The sequence below is a fragment of the Silurus aristotelis genome (genome assembly GCF_946808225.1).
Source record: "Silurus aristotelis genome assembly, chromosome: 23".
Taxonomy (NCBI): Eukaryota; Metazoa; Chordata; class Actinopteri; order Siluriformes; family Siluridae; genus Silurus; species Silurus aristotelis.
In genome coordinates, this window is record NC_139596.1 from 974500 (window position 1) to 993852 (window position 19353).

The 19353-nt window shown below is 45.3% G+C and overlaps 1 protein-coding gene across 2 annotated transcripts in view; it reads right to left on the minus strand.

The window, feature by feature from the left end:
* Positions 1–406: 406 nt before the first annotated feature.
* The window catches only part of ube3b (ubiquitin protein ligase E3B), a 27723-nt gene continuing 8776 nt past the window's right edge, over positions 407–19353 (minus strand). Inside the window, exons 2-27 of one of the 2 annotated variants that reach the window (XM_083527197.1) lie at positions 14278–14449; positions 14075–14192; positions 13256–13318; positions 13073–13177; positions 12306–12402; positions 12011–12096; positions 11789–11871; positions 11565–11670; positions 10068–10188; positions 9670–9847; positions 8662–8828; positions 8127–8294; positions 7154–7325; positions 6850–6968; positions 6556–6670; positions 6224–6323; positions 5968–6087; positions 5585–5761; positions 5135–5383; positions 4932–4997; positions 4782–4840; positions 4325–4507; positions 4023–4134; positions 3517–3609; positions 1007–3401; positions 407–960 (exon numbers count right to left, since the gene is read on the minus strand). In XM_083527197.1, the coding sequence (XP_083383323.1) occupies positions 3210–3401; positions 3517–3609; positions 4023–4134; positions 4325–4507; positions 4782–4840; positions 4932–4997; positions 5135–5383; positions 5585–5761; positions 5968–6087; positions 6224–6323; positions 6556–6670; positions 6850–6968; positions 7154–7325; positions 8127–8294; positions 8662–8828; positions 9670–9847; positions 10068–10188; positions 11565–11670; positions 11789–11871; positions 12011–12096; positions 12306–12402; positions 13073–13177; positions 13256–13318; positions 14075–14192; positions 14278–14449 (3221 nt within the window). In that variant the 3' untranslated portion in view covers positions 407–960; positions 1007–3209. Of the gene's footprint in view, positions 961–992; positions 3402–3516; positions 3610–4022; positions 4135–4324; positions 4508–4781; positions 4841–4931; positions 4998–5134; positions 5384–5584; positions 5762–5967; positions 6088–6223; positions 6324–6555; positions 6671–6849; positions 6969–7153; positions 7326–8126; positions 8295–8661; positions 8829–9669; positions 9848–10067; positions 10189–11564; positions 11671–11788; positions 11872–12010; positions 12097–12305; positions 12403–13072; positions 13178–13255; positions 13319–14074; positions 14193–14277; positions 14450–19353 lie in introns of both variants that reach the window. The other variant, XM_083527198.1, reaches the window with a different exon arrangement.

Consider the following 19353-nt stretch of genomic DNA (forward strand, 5'->3'; position numbering starts at 1 on the left):
CAACACTAGAGGGCGCTTTAACGTTGAGTTTGAATATACGCTGCATCCTGTAGATGTGACCAAGCTGAGCTCTGAGCTCTAAAACAAAATCAACACTGAGATCGTGTTTACGTTGTGTAGATTTTTCATGGTTGAAGTTTTATCTGATTTAAACTGTTCAAATCAAACAAGCACCCAAACCCAGATCAGTCACACACCACTCACTGATGATGATGATGATGATGATGATCTGCTGCACACACCCGAATGACATCATCAAACAGCGACTTGTTCTGGATTGTTTATAATAATTTTTTTTGTACACCGATTTGTACACAGAATATGGTTCTTTCTTACCAGTATGGACTGGAAGGACCTGATCTTATCAGAAGAATGGGGTAGATACTCTAGTAAAGATGAATCCTGCTCAAGCACATAAGAGTGGTTTTATTGCTAACAAGAGGAGAAACTGGAAACATACAAAGATGAAAGTGATGCACATATTCCTGTATTTTCATCATATTTTGATACAGGTGAAAAGTTTACTTAATAAATGCCATGATGTCACTTAAAATCCATGTCCTCTAAAATCACATGAAGTATTTGGGTGTCCATTTTTAATTTGGAAATAAATGACATCAGATTCTACCCAGTGATGGTTACATGCAATGTTGTGGAATGTCAATAAAACAGGTTAGTTCCTGTTCTCACTTATGTTCTAGCAGCTATCCAGCCTCGTATTCTTTCTCTGGAAACCAGAAAGTGCAGACTCTTCTGTCGTCCCCTGGCAGAAATCTGACTGAATGTTACGAGACCTCTAAAGATCTGTTACTAGAGAAACAATATTGTATTACACCAAGTGCATTCATCTAAACCTGCGTGTACGCAGCTGCATTAGTGTCAGAGTGAAAAAAAAACACACGAGAAAATCACAATCCAGACTTCAACAGTGCTGCGGTGTAAAAGAACCTGGTGGAAAAACTACACACACACACACACACACACACACACACACACACACACACACACACACACACAGGTTTAGTGAAAATTGTAGAATATTCAGGTGTGGAAACGACTGAAGTTTACATTTTACAGACGTTTACGATGAAACTTTCGCATTCCCATAACGACTGTGTGTTTCTGTAGTGGATCCAGAATCAAAATCATCCTCAGACACAGAAACAGGGATGAAGAGTTAAAGTGATTTTATGACATCAATAAAGACTGGAGTCTCAGTCTGTAACCTTCAGTTTTTACACTCATCCTTTAAAGTTAGTTTTGTATTAATGTTCAGTTCTACAACCTGGAGAACGAACACACACACACACACACACACACACACACACACACACACACACACACACACACACACACACACACACACACACACACACACACACACACACACACACACACACACACACACACACACACACACACACACACACTGTATGAAACCCTGGTACACACCAGTCCATCTGAATGAATTTGCAGATCAAAGCCCTTGTGTTCAACTCGTTCGGTTCACGATCATGTGACAGGATTATGAAATTTGCACAAGCATGAAGTGGATCAGAAAGAGTGCGTGATTAAGACGAGCAGCAGTGATTCCCAAACCTGGACACTGGAGTGGTGTGTTAGACGTGAGAATGTCTCCTCCAGAAGCTCAGCCTGAATAACAGACACTAATGAAAGTGAATAAAAGGATAGAATATGCAGGAAAATGTACAGTAGAGATGAAGAAGCTCTGCAGGAATATCTGATGTACACACACACACACACACACACACACACACACACACACACACACACACACACACAGTTTCAAGCATTGCATACAAAATCTTACATGTCTGCAAACGAGCTGTTGATCTTTTGATCGGTTTATAAAACACACGTGATCAGCTCTTAAACACGCTCATGCACTAATACCTGGATACTGAGCCCCTGGGTTACATGTCTAATCCATCATTTAGTTGCTTTTTAAACTCTAAAAAAGAAAAGAAAAAAGAGAATGCCCTCATTTTTCATTTGTGTATCAGGACCACAGTTTTGAAGTATCCAGTGACATCATGCAGGAGAACTTCAGTCCGTTACAGTCGGGTGTGTAGTGATCCAGGAGCTGGTTTAACACTCGCTCATCTCCTTCATATGGCTTGTTTCCAGTGTAACACTCAAACATCGTTACTGTTTTCACACGGAGGAAAAGCACCTTCAGATGGGATTCCAGCTTCCAGCATCCGCGCTCGGCTGTGGTTCAGTTTACAGTCGGAAACACACACGACGGCGTGGAGCCAATGTTAAAATAACGTAACAAAAAGAGACGAGAGAAACCGTAACCTGAATGAAGAGAAAACTAAGAAGGTAAAATACAGTCACGTGATCATACTGTTTAAACCGTGACAGAACACTACAGACACCTCGAGCTCCACTTGTGTGTTCTACAGACTTCATCTAGTTTAGCTTCATGCTGCTGCTGGAATATTCTGTAAATTCGACGATAGTTCGGGTCGTTTCCTGTTTGTTAATTCAGTAACTATAAAATCTGTTAAGCGAAAAAAAGAAAGTGAATATTTGAATATACTCTCACAGAGGCAGCCTGTTCTAACGATGTGCAAAAAGTCACTTAAATACGCCCTCGCTCTCCTCCTGTAGTGTTTATTACACAAAGAAAAAAAACATTCCTACATCTTTCACACCAGCAGCAGTGATCCAGACTGTGAAGAACTCCACGCTGAAGTCTCCAGGAATCCTCAGGAAACCTTGTCCCTCTTCCTTGTGGTGTGTTTCATGGCTTTGTGTTGCATCCGTATTGCTTTCCGTCGCAGACAGCGAGCGAGAGGCAAGTCCACGTCTCCGTCTGGAAGCCTGAGAAACTCCTCGGTCGTGCTGCACTGCGACTGCTCTGAGGGGCTCCGTCCCAGTTTCTCATGAGAAGAAACGACTAAAAAGAGACTGAGACATTAAAACTGCAGTGTGAGCAGGAATACGATGGGTGGGATTGAGTTTCTCGCTCAGGGATGAGGTGAATAAGGCCTGTGGAGATCCTTTGGCTTCTGATGCTGAGTAGGATAGAGGTCGAAACATTTTCGTTCAGTGTGTGATGCCCACGTTCTGCTGCGGTTCAGTTCTCGCTCATCAACATGCACATCGACGCTTGATTTCTTTCTGAGGTTTTATTTCCCATCAATGCTGCATTTTATTTCTGATTTATGTTGAGGTGTGGGTTACGAGAGCTCGAAGCCCGTGTTCATGCTGATGGCGTAGCGTAGTTTGTCTCGAAGGATGCTCTTTTTGCTGTAGTTGGGCAGTTTTAGCAGGTTGAAGCAGGTGGAGGAGGTGGGAAGGCGGCCGCCCGGCTCTTTCTTGCGTATGGTGAAGAACCCACGGAGCACGCTGCCCAGAGTGTCCCCAGTGTCCTGAACACACACACACACACACACATAAAATGATAGGATGCATCATTCCAAATGAGAGTGTGTGTGAGTGTGTGAGTGTGTGAGTGTGTGTGTGTGTGTGTGGAGTTCCTCTTACCTGGTCATCAGACACTTCCACACAGCGGATGGAGAAAGGAGGTTTGAGATAGGCGAAACCCAACAGAGGAGGTCTGGAACAGCTCGTGACGAACTAACAGACACATAAATCAGGAGAAAATCAGAGTCTGGTTTACTCAAACATCTTATTTACCTGAATCCTGCTTGATACATCATTTTACACAAATCATAATCAATCAATATTTTACACATCTGAGATTGAGATCAAAAGATAAATAGGAGATGGTCAGAATATCAGCTTTCGTTTCCTAATATTTACATGAAGTCATGTTTCATAACCCATTTTTTCACAAGATAAACATACAGGAACATGTGACTGAAAGGTGTTTCCTGTTGCCCAGGTGTTCATTACTTGGATAAATAATTAAAGGTTGTAAAAAATAAATCGGTTTGCTGTTCCAATACTTTTGGAGGAGAAGGTTTAAAACGCTGATTCTCAGGGATCTAATGTGTGGGTATGTGTAAAAGCGTGTTGTGATGCGTCACCTTGAGGAACATGGCCCTCTCGTCAGGAGTGAAATCATTGGACAGGATGTCCCACAGCCAGATGATCACCCTGTGACTGCTGTGGAAGCCGCCGTAGTACACAGTGTGCTTTCTACAGGACCAAGAGGAGGAGAAGTTTAACTATCGAGATCTCTGCTGGAACTCCAGCCTCATTTAAAGAACTCTATAGGAACACTGTTCTTCAACACTGTACGTCTGACGCTCCCTGATGAACAGCGTGTTACACAACATGCCTAATACACACACACACACACTAAAGAGAAATAAAAGACTGAACGCACTTCAGGTCATCCAGATCGATCTCTGCGTTGTCCCCGGAGATGAGCCTCTGCACCTCAGGGGTGGAGAACATGTGCAACCACTCGGGGTTGATGATGCTGCGGAAACCACGGATAAACGCTCCTGTCTGCTCCTTTATCTGTGTGTGCATCCGGAAATGTGCCATCAGGTGGATGTAGCTGATCCTGGGGGGAGAGGGAGAGAGAGAGAGGGAGAGAGAGCGAGAGCGAGAAATGAAGGAGATACCAATACATTTTATCAGGTCATGTTTTTAAAATGAATAATTATCAGCACATTATCACTTCAAAGCAAGTAAGAAAATGATTATTGGATGAAAAGAGGCAGATGCAGAGGAAAGAGTGATATGAAGAAGGATGATCTGCTGTGGTGACCCCTAATGGGAGCAGCCAGAAGAAGAAGAAGGAGGGGGAGGGGGAGGAGGAGGTGTACTGGACTTACTTGTTTTCATTAGTCACAGAAATGGTCTTTCCACCTGGAATCAACTCGTGACACACTAACTGTTGAGAGAGAAAAACAAACGTGTATAAAAATGAACAGAAATCATCAGAAAAAGAGGAAAGAAAAAGAGAGAATGGTGGTTTTGATCACCTGCCCCATCACGTCCTCATCATACGACAACGTCAACCCCAAATCACTGACATCTCCATCGTAACGCTGCAGATCAACCACACACACACACACACACACACACACACCCCATAAGTGTTAATGAGTAACTTTTAGCATCTCTCACAGGATCGAAATGAAAACTTTCACAACAGTTATAAATAATGATTACTGCTCTAACACACCTTAATGGAGGTGAGGTTCTTGTAGAACTCGGAGTCGAGTGATGGCAGCTCGTCGATGGAGCTGTAGAAGGAGCTGTGATGATGCCCGAGCACATGACTCAGGAAGAACGAGGCGAAGGGAACGTCCACCACGATGCCCTCGTACAGGGCCTTACCCAGCATCTTCCCCACAAACTCAAACAGCTGCAGGTGGTTCTCATGGAGGCAGGAGGTGGGGGAGGGGTACAGACGCTCGTTCCCACTGGTCGTCTGTGTGGGGGAGAAAAAAGGGCTGATTACAGACCTGCCTGAGAAGAACAGCTCATTAACCAGATATTGTGGAGGAGAGAAATGAATGAAATGTTTGGTGTGAAAGTGATTATAAACCCGTATATCACCGGTTTCTCTAAAAACGTTTAGACTGTAAATTATTAAAAAAAATCTACTACTTTAGTTCAGATTATTACACACCTTAAACAAGTTAAGTGCAGGGTTGAAGACCTTCTTAATGATCTCCTCCAGAAACTCCTTAAACACTCCATCTTGATCAATTCCAGCCTCATCAACCCCCAGATCATTCACAAACTTCACACGGATCACACCTTTAATAGCGTTCACAGGCAGCCTACGCAACTGATCATATCCATCCTGCAGAGAGAGAGAGAGAGAGAGAGAGAGAGAGAGAGAGAGAGAGAGAGAGAGAGAAATTAAAATATATGTATCTGTATTGTTGTAAATTTGTATAATTATAATTTTATAGAATTAAAGGAGTAACCACACACACACACACACACACACACACACACACACACACACACACACACACACACACACACACACACACACACACACACCTCCAGCATACGAGATCGTCTAATGGTAATGTGAGTCACGTGCGGGGAGGCGGAGCTTGTCTCTACCAATCCCAGCATCTCCTTTTCCTTGGTGACAATGTTCCGGAACAGCAGGACTCTCTGATTGGATAAAAAGTGTTGAGTGGAGAAGCACAGGACAGAAATGAAGAAGATTTGGGCAGTTTACAGGACCATCAGTAAAATCCTGTGGTGTATTTGGTGTTGAGGGATTCAGTGTAATGAAGGTGAAACTGACGTTTTTGTGTGGAATGACGTGAGGGATGTACTGCAGCAGCAGCTGAGCTCTCTTCTTGCCTTTATCCAGCTCCTGGAACAGCAGACTAGGCTTCAGGTCCCTGTAACACACACACACACACACACACACACACACACACACACACACACACACACACACACACACACACACCTTCCAATGAAACTGTGATTATTATTTAGTGTGTAATCACAGGGTTGTGTTCATACTGCATGAGGGTCAGAAAGTAAAGGAGGGGAAGCAGAGAGAAGATCCATGTGGATGTTGTGCACTTCACATAAACCCTGCAGCTGGATCACAGCTGTGAGACTCACTTGCGTAGCCAGTGTTCATCAGGTGTGAATCTCCTGCGACAGTCTCTCTCATACAGCACCATCAACCAGCCGTGTACACTGTGGAACAGATCCAGCTTCTCACCTTTCGCATTCTCTGCACACACACACACACACACACACACACACACACATCTCAGTACACACAGTACATCTCAGCACATAGACACACACACACACACACACACACACACACAAATACACCTCAGCACACACACACACGCGCACAGACACACCTTCCTGAACTGAACTGTATTATTGATTATGGAAGCTCACCCAGAATGCCATCCCAGACCATTTTATACACAAACGTGTTTAAGAAGGAAGAGATGGTGATCAGCTCCTCCATCTTAAAGGAAATCTGCTCCTCATAAACCTCAATATCATCCAGGATCCTGATCATCAAAAACAAATTTTAACACAATCACCACATTGTGGTGTACAGGTTATAATATGTTTATTAACGCTCATGTGTGTTAGTTACAGAACTGCAAACGTGAATGATCTAGAATGCTGTGTGTGTGTGTGTGTGTGTGTGTGTGTGTGTGTGTGTGTGTGTGTGTGTGTGTGTGTGACTGACGTTATAAGGTGTCGTGAGCAGTCACAGAAGAGCATGAGCATGGCGAGCAGCTGTTTGGACTCCTCTGTGTCGTTATTGAGACACTCGAGAAACAGTTTGAGTCCTCCCTGAGGTCCGAGCTCACAGATAAACGCCCACAGCTTCGGCAGCAACTCGTCCAGATACGTCAGACCTGCGCGCACACACACACACACACACACACACACACACACACACATTATAGATATTTATAGAAAATGTCAACAATCAGTGGGTAGAACTGAAAAGATTCTTTCAGGATTATAATTAAAGGTGTCTTTTATAAGATTTAATTGTGTTACATGATGTAACACGAGAGTTTTTGAAATGGATTCTGTAAACCCAAACAAACTATTGGTTTAGGACTGTGGTTAGGAATAAGAGATTGCCTGATAGTGGATGTAAACTGATACCGGTAGGTAGGTTGAATCGTACTCGCCAATAAATCAATTAACCAATTAAAATCAGCAGAGAGTTTTTAAACGGATTCTGCATTAAAAGTAAACCCAAACATACTGTAACTCTAAATAAAATAGGACTGAATTTTATTTTTATTTACAAGCAGTAAAATAAATTAAATAAATATAAATATACTTATTATATTAATACATTTTGAGGAAAAGAAAAGCCTTTTTGTTTCAGTTTAAATGTATGTAACCCCTTCAAATAAATAAAAACACATCCAAAATGAATTTGAAAAAAGGCAATTTAAATAAACAGCACGTGGGATCAGTGATTCGCCTCTAGAGGCCACTCTCGCACCGTATAACACAACCCGGAAAAACTATCAGAGTGATTTTTGCTGATAGCCAACAGTTCCAGCAATCAACTCTTGGTGCCGATTAATCAACAAAAAAAAGAAATCGGTCGACCTCTATTTAGGAATATTCCTAATGTTAATTTGAAATATGACTCTAATATGTGTGTGTGTGTGTGTGTGTGTGTGTGTGGTGACCTGTGAGGATCTGCAGGCGGATCTGTGTGAGCGTGGTGAGCGCAGTCTTATACAGCACACACACACTGCACACTTTCTGCACCTCGGCCGAGTCGACTCTCTTCCCCCCAACGGGCTTCAGAATGTTCCGGACTGATGCTGACTTCTGGAAAGCTCGTTTGAACAGATCTGAATGGAGCACAAGAGAAAACTCACGATTTATTTTAGTTGAAACACTTGAAGTATTAATTTATGGTACATTTTAGAACAGATTTAAATGTGGGATAAGGTGTTGAATAATCATGGGTTTACTCACAACACTTGTGATTTAATCGCGATTAAATATTGTAATCGATTGACAGCCCTAATTTATATGGTGATTTTACATGGTGATTTTATTGTTTGGCTGTTTGATGCTTGTAATTGATTGAACACACGTGTAGAAAAACAACAGCCATGTAATTATTAACAGTATTCCGTTTCTGCTCTCAAACATCCGACTGTAAAAATATATTTCAAATTCCAGCAGTGTTTGTCCACCAGACCGTGTACCCACTTTTGACGGGCAGGTTGTTCTGAGCTGTGCTTGGCTGAGGAGGAAGAGAGGCGGCCTCTTGCACCTCCAGTTTTTTGCTGAGGACGTCACTGAAGAGAGTGCAGATCACAGGAACGCCCCAAAGATACTGCAGCTGCTTGGTCACCAGAGGCATCGACTCGTTCAGCCTGAGTTTATCCACAAATACAACAAAAACACATTGTCTAAGGATTAGAAACTTTATAAACCTTCTGATATACGTCCGCATGTTATTGGTGATACTGGAACAGTGTATGATGAGCCACTTTGGAATTATTACCCGTATAAAAGTAGATAATAAATATAAATTAGGGCTGTCAATCGATTACAATATTTAATCGCGATTAAATCACAAGTGTTGTGAGTAAACCCACGATTATTCAACACCTTATCCCACATTTAAATCTGTTCTAAAATGTACCATAAATTAATACTTCAAGTGTTTATACCCTAATCAACATGCGCATGGACAATTATTAAAGCTTTTTGTAAATTTAGGTTTATTATTAGTGAAACTGGACTCAACATAGAGCATGAAGACAAAATATTCTTTTAAACGTTTTAAAGTAATTATGGTGTTTTAAATTCCGTAAATCATCAGAACTTTTGATCTGTTTCCACACGGACGGTGTTAATTGGTGCATGTGTGCATCATGGTGGATTTTGGTGATGATTTGAGTCCTGGCGCATCAGTAAAACAAATGTATAGTGATAATTATTTTTTATTTATTTATTTTTTTCTGCCTTAATCTCACGTTAATAAAATAATTGGCGTTTAAATGAATTTGTGTTAATGAGTTAATTCAGACAGCCCTAATAAAAATAATTATAGATTATAAAACAGTGATGATGCTAATAGATGTACTAATCTTTATATATAGTGACTGTATTATTAGGTTTCAGACTGTCCTGGTGATTCATTTTAACAGTTAATTATAGTGTGTGTGTGTGTGTGTGTGTGTGTGTGTGTGTGTGTGTGTGTGTGTGTACCCGTAGTCGACTGTCTGAGAGAACCAGCCCAGCACCGGGTGCCAGTGTGTGAGGTTGGACTTTTTCTGAGAGACGTATCTCTGGCAGTAAGACAACATGTCGGTCAGATCTTTCACAAAGTGCCCCGCCTCCTGCTCCAGCACCTTCACGTTCAGGTAACCCAGCTGGATCAGGTTACCTACACACACACACACACACACACACACACACACACACACACACACACACACACACACACACACACACACAGCTTGTTTTTGGGATTCTGAACCTGTAACAATATATTATATATACTATATATTAGAACATGGTGGATGATGTGGAACACAGGTGTTTAACAGGTGAGAGACACTAATTGTAGACAGATGTTACACCTCCGTTGTCGTCGTTGTTCTTACCCAGTAAGCAGAGTGTGTGACTTCCCTCCAGACACACACAGATGTCTAAACACTGCTCTTCTCGACTCAGGAACAAGATAAACTTCCTCATGAGATCATGAGTCTGTATAGTGATCACACACTGCATAACACACACACACACACACACACACACACACACACACACATCATATTTTATACACTTAATCCAACCCTGTATCTGGAACGAGCGAGCGTGTGTACGTGGGTCTGGAGCGAGCGTGTGTACGTGGGTCTGGAGCGAGCGTGTGTACGTGGGTCTGGAGCGAGCGTGTGTACGTGGGTCTGGAGCGAGCGTGTGTACGTGGGTCTGGAGCGAGCGTGTGTACGTGGGTCTGGAGCGAGCGTGTGTACGTGGGTCTGGAGCGAGCGTGTGTACGTGGGTCTGGAGCGAGCGTGTGTACGTGGGTCTGGAGCGAGCGTGTGTACGTGGGTCTGGAGCGAGCGTGTGTACGTGGGTCTGGAGCGAGCGTGTGTACGTGGGTCTGGAGCGAGCGTGTGTACGTGGGTCTGGAGCGAGCGTGTGTACGTGGGTCTGGAGCGAGCGTGTGTACGTGGGTCTGGAGCGAGCGTGTGTACGTGGGTCTGGAGCGAGCGTGTGTACGTGAGTCTGGAGCGAGCGTGTGTACGTGGGTCTGGAGCGAGCGTGTGTACGTGAGTCTGGAGCGAGCGTGTGTACGTGGGTCGCGAGCGTGTGTACGTGGGTCTGGAGCGAGCGTGTGTACGTGGGTCTGGAGCGAGCGTGTGTACGTGAGTCTGGAGCGAGCGTGTGTACGTGGGTCTGGAGCGAGCGTGTGTACGTGGGTCTGGAGCGAGCGTGTGTACGTGGGTCTGGAGCGAGCGTGTGTACGTGAGTCTGGAGCGAGCGTGTGTACGTGGGTCTGGAGCGAGCGTGTGTACGTGAGTCTGGAGCGAGCGTGTGTACGTGGGTCTGGAGCGAGCGTGTGTACGTGAGTCTGGAGCGAGCGTGTGTACGTGGGTCTGGAGCGAGCGTGTGTACGTGAGTCTGGAGCGAGCGTGTGTACGTGAGTCTGGAGCGAGCGTGTGTACGTGAGTCTGGAGCGAGCGTGTGTACGTGGGTCTGGAGCGAGCGTGTGTACGTGAGTCTGGAGCGAGCGTGTGTACGTGGGTCTGGAGCGAGCGTGTGTACGTGGGTCTGGAGCGAGCGTGTGTACGTGAGTCTGGAGCGAGCGTGTGTACGTGGGTCTGGAGCGAGCGTGTGTACGTGGGTCTGGAGCGAGCGTGTGTACGTGGGTCTGGAGCGAGCGTGTGTACGTGGGTCTGGAGCGAGCGTGTGTACGTGGGTCTGGAGCGAGCGTGTGTACGTGGGTCTGGAGCGAGCGTGTGTACGTGAGTCTGGAGCGAGCGTGTGTACGTGGGTCTGGAGCGAGCGTGTGTACGTGGGTCTGGAGCGAGGGTGTGTACGTGGGTCTGGAGCGAGCGTGTGTACGTGAGTCTGGAATGAGCGGCTATACGTACGTCTGGGGTGAGCGTGTTGAGATGGGAGATGACGGCAGGGACAGACATGATGTGGAGGAGGAAAGATCTCAGCAGGTTATCAGAGAAATGTGCTGCTAAGACGGGTCTATAAAAACACACACACAATACCATAAGCAAATTATACACATATTGCAGCAATCCTTTTTTTTTTGTTTAATAAAAGTAACCCATGGCAGCACATCATGGTTGCTATGGTAACTAACCTGAGTGACAGTGTAAAGATGGCAGTGAGGGTGCCTTTAGAGAGAGAAGGTCTGGATCTCGCCAAACCGTTGGTCAACAAAATCTACACGGGGTTCAGAAACATGATGAAGCGTAAACACGCTTAAACTCATAAATGTTATACATGTTTTATTTATATATATATATATATATGTGTGTGTGTGTGTAAGAGAGACACAGAGAGATTTGGACTCAAGCTTTACCTGCAGAACAGAGTAAAAGCCTTTCTGGTTGAGGTGACCCATGATGTTCTCACAGATCCTGTTTAATGCAGGCTTCAGAGCTTCACCTTCACACACACGACACAGATCACATCACAATTCACACACACACACACACACACACACACACACACACGCACCTCTGCCCATGAGATCATTTAACAAACACGCTGCATAAAATTTTCATTCAGGTCAAATCCAAATCATGATCACACCATGTTTATAAGAGTTAGTGACGTGTGTAGCACACACACACACACACACACACAGCACTAACCTTTCCCTCGCGCTATTTTCCAAGTGGACGTGTCGGTGAAGGTGATGAGCATCGACAGATACAGAGTCACTAATTTATTATCCTGCAGGATGTCCGGCTACACACACACACACAGACAGAGAGAGAGAGAGAGAGAGAGAGAGAGAGAGAGAGAGAGAGAGAGAGAGATTAAAAACAGAGGAATATTTGTATAAAACTATTAAAGACAGGACTGTTCAGCAGGTCTGTAATATTTTTAATTGAAGGTCGACTGATCGTGGATTTTACTGATATGATAGCTGGGGTTGGATCATACTGATTATAAACTGGATTTAAAATAAATAAATCAATAAATCCATGTAAAATAGTACTGAACTTTATTACAAAAAAATAGTATTGAGTCATAAAAATGTGTTCAGACTAAAACAAAAAGAAACACTACGAATAAATAAAAACAGTTACATCCAAAATGAACAAAAAAAGAAAAAGTAAAAAATCCTAATAAACAGCATGTGGCATCAGTGATTCACCACTAGGGGTCACTCTTGGATTTTTGCTGATAGCTCCAGAAATCAACTATTTTATGGAAAAAAACAATGAATTGTTTGAAATCTATTTTTTATTTCTAACAATTTTAAGATTTTATTATTATTATTATTATTATTTTTTTTTTTTTTTTTTTTTTTATAAAATACATCCCATGTCTAAACAGGACATGGCTCTGATTCTAAAAGAGAAAGTGCAGTTTTCCTCTCAGATGTTATAAATAAAAAGAAAAAAATAGATACCTTGAGTTTTTTGAGGAACTCGCAGGAGAGCCAGAGGACGTCCTTGATCTGTTTGAGCCAGACGATGGTCAGGTCTTTGGAAAGCGCCAGAGACGCGTACCACACCTACAAAACAGCATGACTTCATCACATCTATAAGCCACTGAAACAGTGTGAAATTACAAACGCGATCCCGTTACCTACTTTCGGCTCGTTCATCTCGGCATCCATGCTGCTCAGGATCATTCTGCAGAGTTTCTCAAACCTCTGTGGGGTTGAAGAAAAGATTCATCATCATTCATCACGAACAGAAATATAAAAGAGGGAGGGGGGCAGTGGAGGGACGGGGAAGGAGGAGGAGTAGTGGAGGGACAGGGAGCAGTGGGTGGACGGGGAAAGATGGTGAGGAGTGGAGGGACGGGGAGCAGTGGAGGGACGGGAAGGGACTGGGAGCAGTGGAGGGACGGGGATCAGTGGAGGGACGGGGAGGAGGGGAGGAACTGGGATGGATGGGGAGCAGTGGAGGGGAGGGGGAGCAGTGGAGGGGAGGGGGGAGGGGGAGCAGGGGCGGGACGGGGAGGAGGGGTGGGACAGGGAGGGAGGGGGAGCAGTGGAGGGACGGGGAGAAGGGGAGGGACGGGGATGGAGGGGGAGCAGTGGAGGGACAGGGAGAAGGGAAGGGAGCAGGGGCGGAACGGGGAGGGAGGGGGAGCAGTGGGGGGGAGGGGGGAGGGAGAGCAGGGGCGGGACGGGGAGGGAGGGGGAGCAGTGGAGGGACGGGGAGGAGGGAAGGAACGGGGAGCAGTGGAGGGACGAGGAGGGACTGACCAGAGGATATTTGGGGAAAATGAAGGGAACAGAACTATGATAAACTGTAAGTGATGGACATAATGAACTCTCTGACAGGTGTAACATTGCTGACTCAGGAGCAGCAGAAGGTTCACAGCAGTGCTCTTGAGTCAGAGATGTTACCACCTGCCCTGTAGAGATCATACGCTACTCTCCTCCTGTCCTGATACCTACCAGCTTATCATCTTTGTTGAAAATGAATAACAACTTCCTGGTGATTTTAAAGATGGACAGTGCATTTCTCTTAGCGGTTCCTGTCTCAGCTGCAGTCAAGAACTCGTCCACCTCTTTCCTGAGAAGGAGATTCCATGATCAGGTTAATAAAACCCCAGCGTGAAGCATGCGAGTGTGAGGTGACGCGTGCAGGAGCAGATCACCTGATTTCTCTCTGCAGTCTACAGCGACAGATGAACCTGCGCACCAGAGCCTGGATCTGTGTAGCTGCTCGCTCCCTCTCCTTCTGCCCCTTCCTCTCCTCCCGTGCCAGACGAGCTTTATCCAGGAACTCAGACTTGGACGTCTGCGTCGCGCTGAACATCTCTGCGGCACCTGCTCCAGTGTAGAAGAAATGTAGTGCTTTAGATTTAAAATAATCAGTGCCGATAGGACAAAGCAGGGGATCAGAATGTTGTCAGTTCAAACCCCATCCACACCCAAGCTGCCACTGCTGGGCCCCTGAGTAAGGCCCCTAACCCTCACCTTCTCTCTGCTATAACTGAGAACATTGTGGTGAAGGGGGAGTCTGTAAAATGACATACATGTGAATGTGAGTGAAGATTAATGTGAACGTTGTGTGTTATACTGTATACATCCTGTGTGTGTGTGCCAGTGTACCTCCCTGTAGCAGTGTGTGTGTGTGTGTGTGTGTGTGTACCAGTATACCTCCCTGTAGCAGTGTGTGTGTGTGTGTGTGTGTACCAGTATACCTCCCTGTATCAGTGTGAGTTTGTACAAGTATACCTCCCTGTATCAGTGTGTGTGTGTGTGTGTGTGTGTGTGTGTGTGTGTATGTGTGTGTGTGTACCAGTATACCTCCCTGTATTAGTGTGTGTTTGTACCAGTATACCTCCCTGTATCAGTGTGTGTGTGTGTGTGTGTGTGTACCAGTATACCTCCCTGTATCAGTGTGCGTTTGTACCAGTATACCTCCCTGTAGCAGTGTGTGTGTGTGTGTGTGTGTGTGTGTGTGTACCAGTATACCTCCCTGTATCAGTGTGTGTTTGTACCAGTATACCTCCCTGTATCAGTGTGTGTATGTGTGTGTGTGTGTGTGTGTGTGTGTGTGTACCAGTATACCTCCCTGTAGCAGTGTGTGTGTGTGTGTGTGTGTGTGTGTGTGTGTGTGTGTGTACCAGTATACCTCCCTGTATTAGTGTGTTTTTGTACCAGTATACCTCCCTGTATCAGTGTGTGTGTGTGTGTGTGTGTGTGTGTGTGTGTGTGTGTGTGTACCAGTATACCTCCCTGTATCAGTGTGTGTGTGTGTGTGTACCAGTATACCTCCCTGTATCAGTGTGTGTGTGTGTGTGTGTACCAGTATACCTCCCTGTATCAGTGTGTGTGTGTGTGTGTACCAGTATACCTCCCTGTATCAGTGTGTGTGTGTGTGTGTGTACCAGTATACCTCCCTGTATCAGTGTGTGTGTGTGTGTGTGTACCAGTATACCTCCCTGTATCAGTGTGTGTGTGTGTGTGTGTACCAGTATACCTCCCTGTATCAGTGTGTGTGTGTGTGTGTGTACCAGTATACCTCCCTGTATCAGTGTGTGTGTGTGTGTGTGTACCAGTATACCTCCCTGTATCAGTGTGTGTGTGTGTGTGTGTACCAGTATACCTCCCTGTATCAGTGTGTGTGTGTGTGTGTGTGTACCAGTATACCTCCCTGTATCAGTGTGTGTGTGTGTGTGTGTGTACCAGTATACCTCCCTGTATCAGTGTGTGTGTGTGTGTACCAGTATACCTCCCTGTATCAGTGTGTGTGTGTACCAGTATACCTCCCTGTATCAGTGTGTGTGTGTACCAGTATACCTCCCTGTATCAGTGTGTGTGTGTACCAGTATACCTCCCTGTATCAGTGTGTGTGTGTGTGTGTACCAGTATACCTCCCTGTATCAGTGTGTGTGTGTGTGTACCAGTATACCTCCCTGTATCAGTGTGTGTGTGTGTGTGTACCAGTATACCTCCCTGTATCAGTGTGTGTGTGTGTGTGTACCAGTATACCTCCCTGTATCAGTGTGTGTGTGTGTGTGTGTACCAGTATACCTCCCTGTATCAGTGTGTGTGTGTGTGTACCAGTATACCTCCCTGTATCAGTGTGTGTGTGTGTGTACCAGTATACCTCCCTGTATCAGTGTGTGTGTGTGTGTGTACCAGTATACCTCCCTGTATCAGTGTGTGTGTGTGTGTACCAGTATACCTCCCTGTATCAGTGTGTGTGTGTGTGTACCAGTATACCTCCCTGTATCAGTGTGTGTGTGTGTGTGTGTACCAGTATACCTCCCTGTATCAGTGTGTGTGTGTGTGTGTGTACCAGTATACCTCCCTGTATCAGTGTGTGTGTGTGTACCAGTATACCTCCCTGTATCAGTGTGTGTGTGTACCAGTATACCTCCCTGTATCAGTGTGTGTGTGTGTGTACCAGTATACCTCCCTGTATCAGTGTGTGTGTGTGTGTGTACCAGTATACCTCCCTGTATCAGTGTGTGTGTGTGTGTACCAGTATACCTCCCTGTATCAGTGTGTGTGTGTACCAGTATACCTCCCTGTATCTGTGTGTGTGTGTACCAGTATACCTCCCTGTATCAGTGTGTGTGTGTGTGTGTGTACCAGTATACCTCCCTGTATCAGTGTGTGTGTGTGTGTGTGTACCAGTATACCTCCCTGTATTAGTGTGTGTGTGTGTGTGTACCAGTATACCTCCCTGTATTAGTGTGTGTGTGTGTGTGTACCAGTATACCTCCCTGTATCAGTGTGTGTGTGTGTGTGTACCAGTATACCTCCCTGTATCAGTGTGTGTGTGTGTACCAGTATACCTCCCTGTATCAGTGTGTGTGTGTGTGTACCAGTATACCTCCCTGTATCAGTGTGTGTGTGTGTGTGTACCAGTATACCTCCCTGTATCAGTGTGTGTGTGTGTGTGTACCAGTATACCTCCCTGTATCAGTGTGTGTGTGTGTGTGTACCAGTATACCTCCCTGTATCAGTGTGTGTGTGTGTGTGTGTACCAGTATACCTCCCTGTATCAGTGTGTGTGTGTGTGTACCAGTATACCTCCCTGTATCAGTGTGTGTGTGTGTGTGTACCAGTATACCTCCCTGTATCAGTGTGTGTGTGTGTGTGTACCAGTATACCTCCCTGTATCAGTGTGTGTGTGTACCAGTATACCTCCCTGTATCAGTGTGTGTGTGTACCAGTATACCTCCCTGTATCTGTGTGTGTGTGTACCAGTATACCTCCCTGTATCAGTGTGTGTGTGTGTGTGTGTACCAGTATACCTCCCTGTATCAGTGTGTGTGTGTGTGTGTGTACCAGTATACCTCCCTGTATCAGTGTGTGTGTGTGTGTGTGTACCAGTATACCTCCCTGTATCAGTGTGTGTGTGTGTGTGTGTACCAGTATACCTCCCTGTATCAGTGTGTGTGTGTGTGTACCAGTATACCTCCCTGTATCAGTGTGTGTGTGTGTACCAGTATACCTCCCTGTATCAGTGTGTGTGTGTGTACCAGTATACCTCCCTGTATCAGTGTGTGTGTGTGTACCAGTATACCTCCCTGTATCAGTGTGTGTGTGTGTGTACCAGTATACCTCCCTGTATCAGTGTGTGTGTGTGTACCAGTATACCTCCCTGTATCAGTGTGTGTGTGTGTGTACCAGTATACCTCCCTGTATCAGTGTGTGTGTGTGTACCAGTATACCTCCCTGTATCAGTGTGTGTGTGTGTGTGTACCAGTATACCTCCCTGTATCAGTGTGTGTGTGTGTGTGTACCAGTATACCTCCCTGTATCAGTGTGTGTGTGTGTGTGTACCAGTATACCTCCCTGTATCAGTGTGTGTGTGTGTGTGTGTACCAGTATACCTCCCTGTATCAGTGTGTGTGTGTGTGTGTGTGTACCAGTATACCTCCCTGTATCAGTGTGTGTGTGTGTGTGTGTACCAGTATACCTCCCTGTATCAGTGTGTGTGTGTGTGTGTGTGTGTACCAGTATACCTCCCTGTATCAGTGTGTGTGTGTGTGTGTGTACCAGTATACCTCCCTGTATCAGTGTGTGTGTGTGTGTACCAGTATACCTCCCTGTATCAGTGTGTGTGTGTGTGTACCAGTATACCTCCCTGTATCAGTGTGTGTGTGTGTGTGTACCAGTATACCTCCCTGTATCAGTGTGTGTGTGTGTGTACCAGTATACCTCCCTGTATCAGTGTGTGTGTGTGTGTACCAGTATACCTCCCTGTATCAGTGTGTGTGTGTGTGTGTGTACCAGTATACCTCCCTGTATCAGTGTGTGTGTGTGTGTGTGTACCAGTATACCTCCCTGTATCAGTGTGTGTGTGTGTGTGTACCAGTATACCTCCCTGTATCAGTGTGTGTGTGTGTGTACCAGTATACCTCCCTGTATCAGTGTGTGTGTGTGTGTGTGTGTGTGTGTGTGTGTACCAGTATACCTCCCTGTATCAGTGTGTGTGTGTGTGTGTACCAGTATACCTCCCTGTATCAGTGTGTGTGTGTGTGTGTGTACCAGTATACCTCCCTGTATCAGTGTGTGTGTGTGTGTACCAGTATACCTCCCTGTATCAGTGTGTGTGTGTGTGTACCAGTATACCTCCCTGTATCAGTGTGTGTGTGTGTGTGTGTACCAGTATACCTCCCTGTATCAGTGTGTGTGTGTGTGTGTACCAGTATACCTCCCTGTATCAGTGTGTGTGTGTGTGTACCAGTATACCTCCCTGTATCAGTGTGTGTGTGTGTGTGTACCAGTATACCTCCCTGTATCAGTGTGTGTGTGTGTGTGTACCAGTATACCTCCCTGTATCAGTGTGTGTGTGTGTGTACCAGTATACCTCCCTGTATCAGTGTGTGTGTGTGTGTACCAGTATACCTCCCTGAATCAGTGTGTGTGTGTGTGTGTGTGTGTGTGTGTGTGTACCAGTATACCTCCCTGTATCAGTGTGTGTGTGTGTGTGTGTGTGTGTGTGTACCAGTATACCTCCCTGTATCAGTGTGTGTGTGTGTGTGTACCAGTATACCTCCCTGTATCAGTGTGTGTGTGTGTGTGTGTACCAGTATACCTCCCTGTATCAGTGTGTGTGTGTGTGTGTACCAGTATACCTCCCTGTATCAGTGTGTGTGTGTGTGTGTGTACCAGTATACCTCCCTGTATCAGTGTGTGTGTGTGTGTGTGTACCAGTATACCTCCCTGTATCAGTGTGTGTGTGTGTGTGTGTACCAGTATACCTC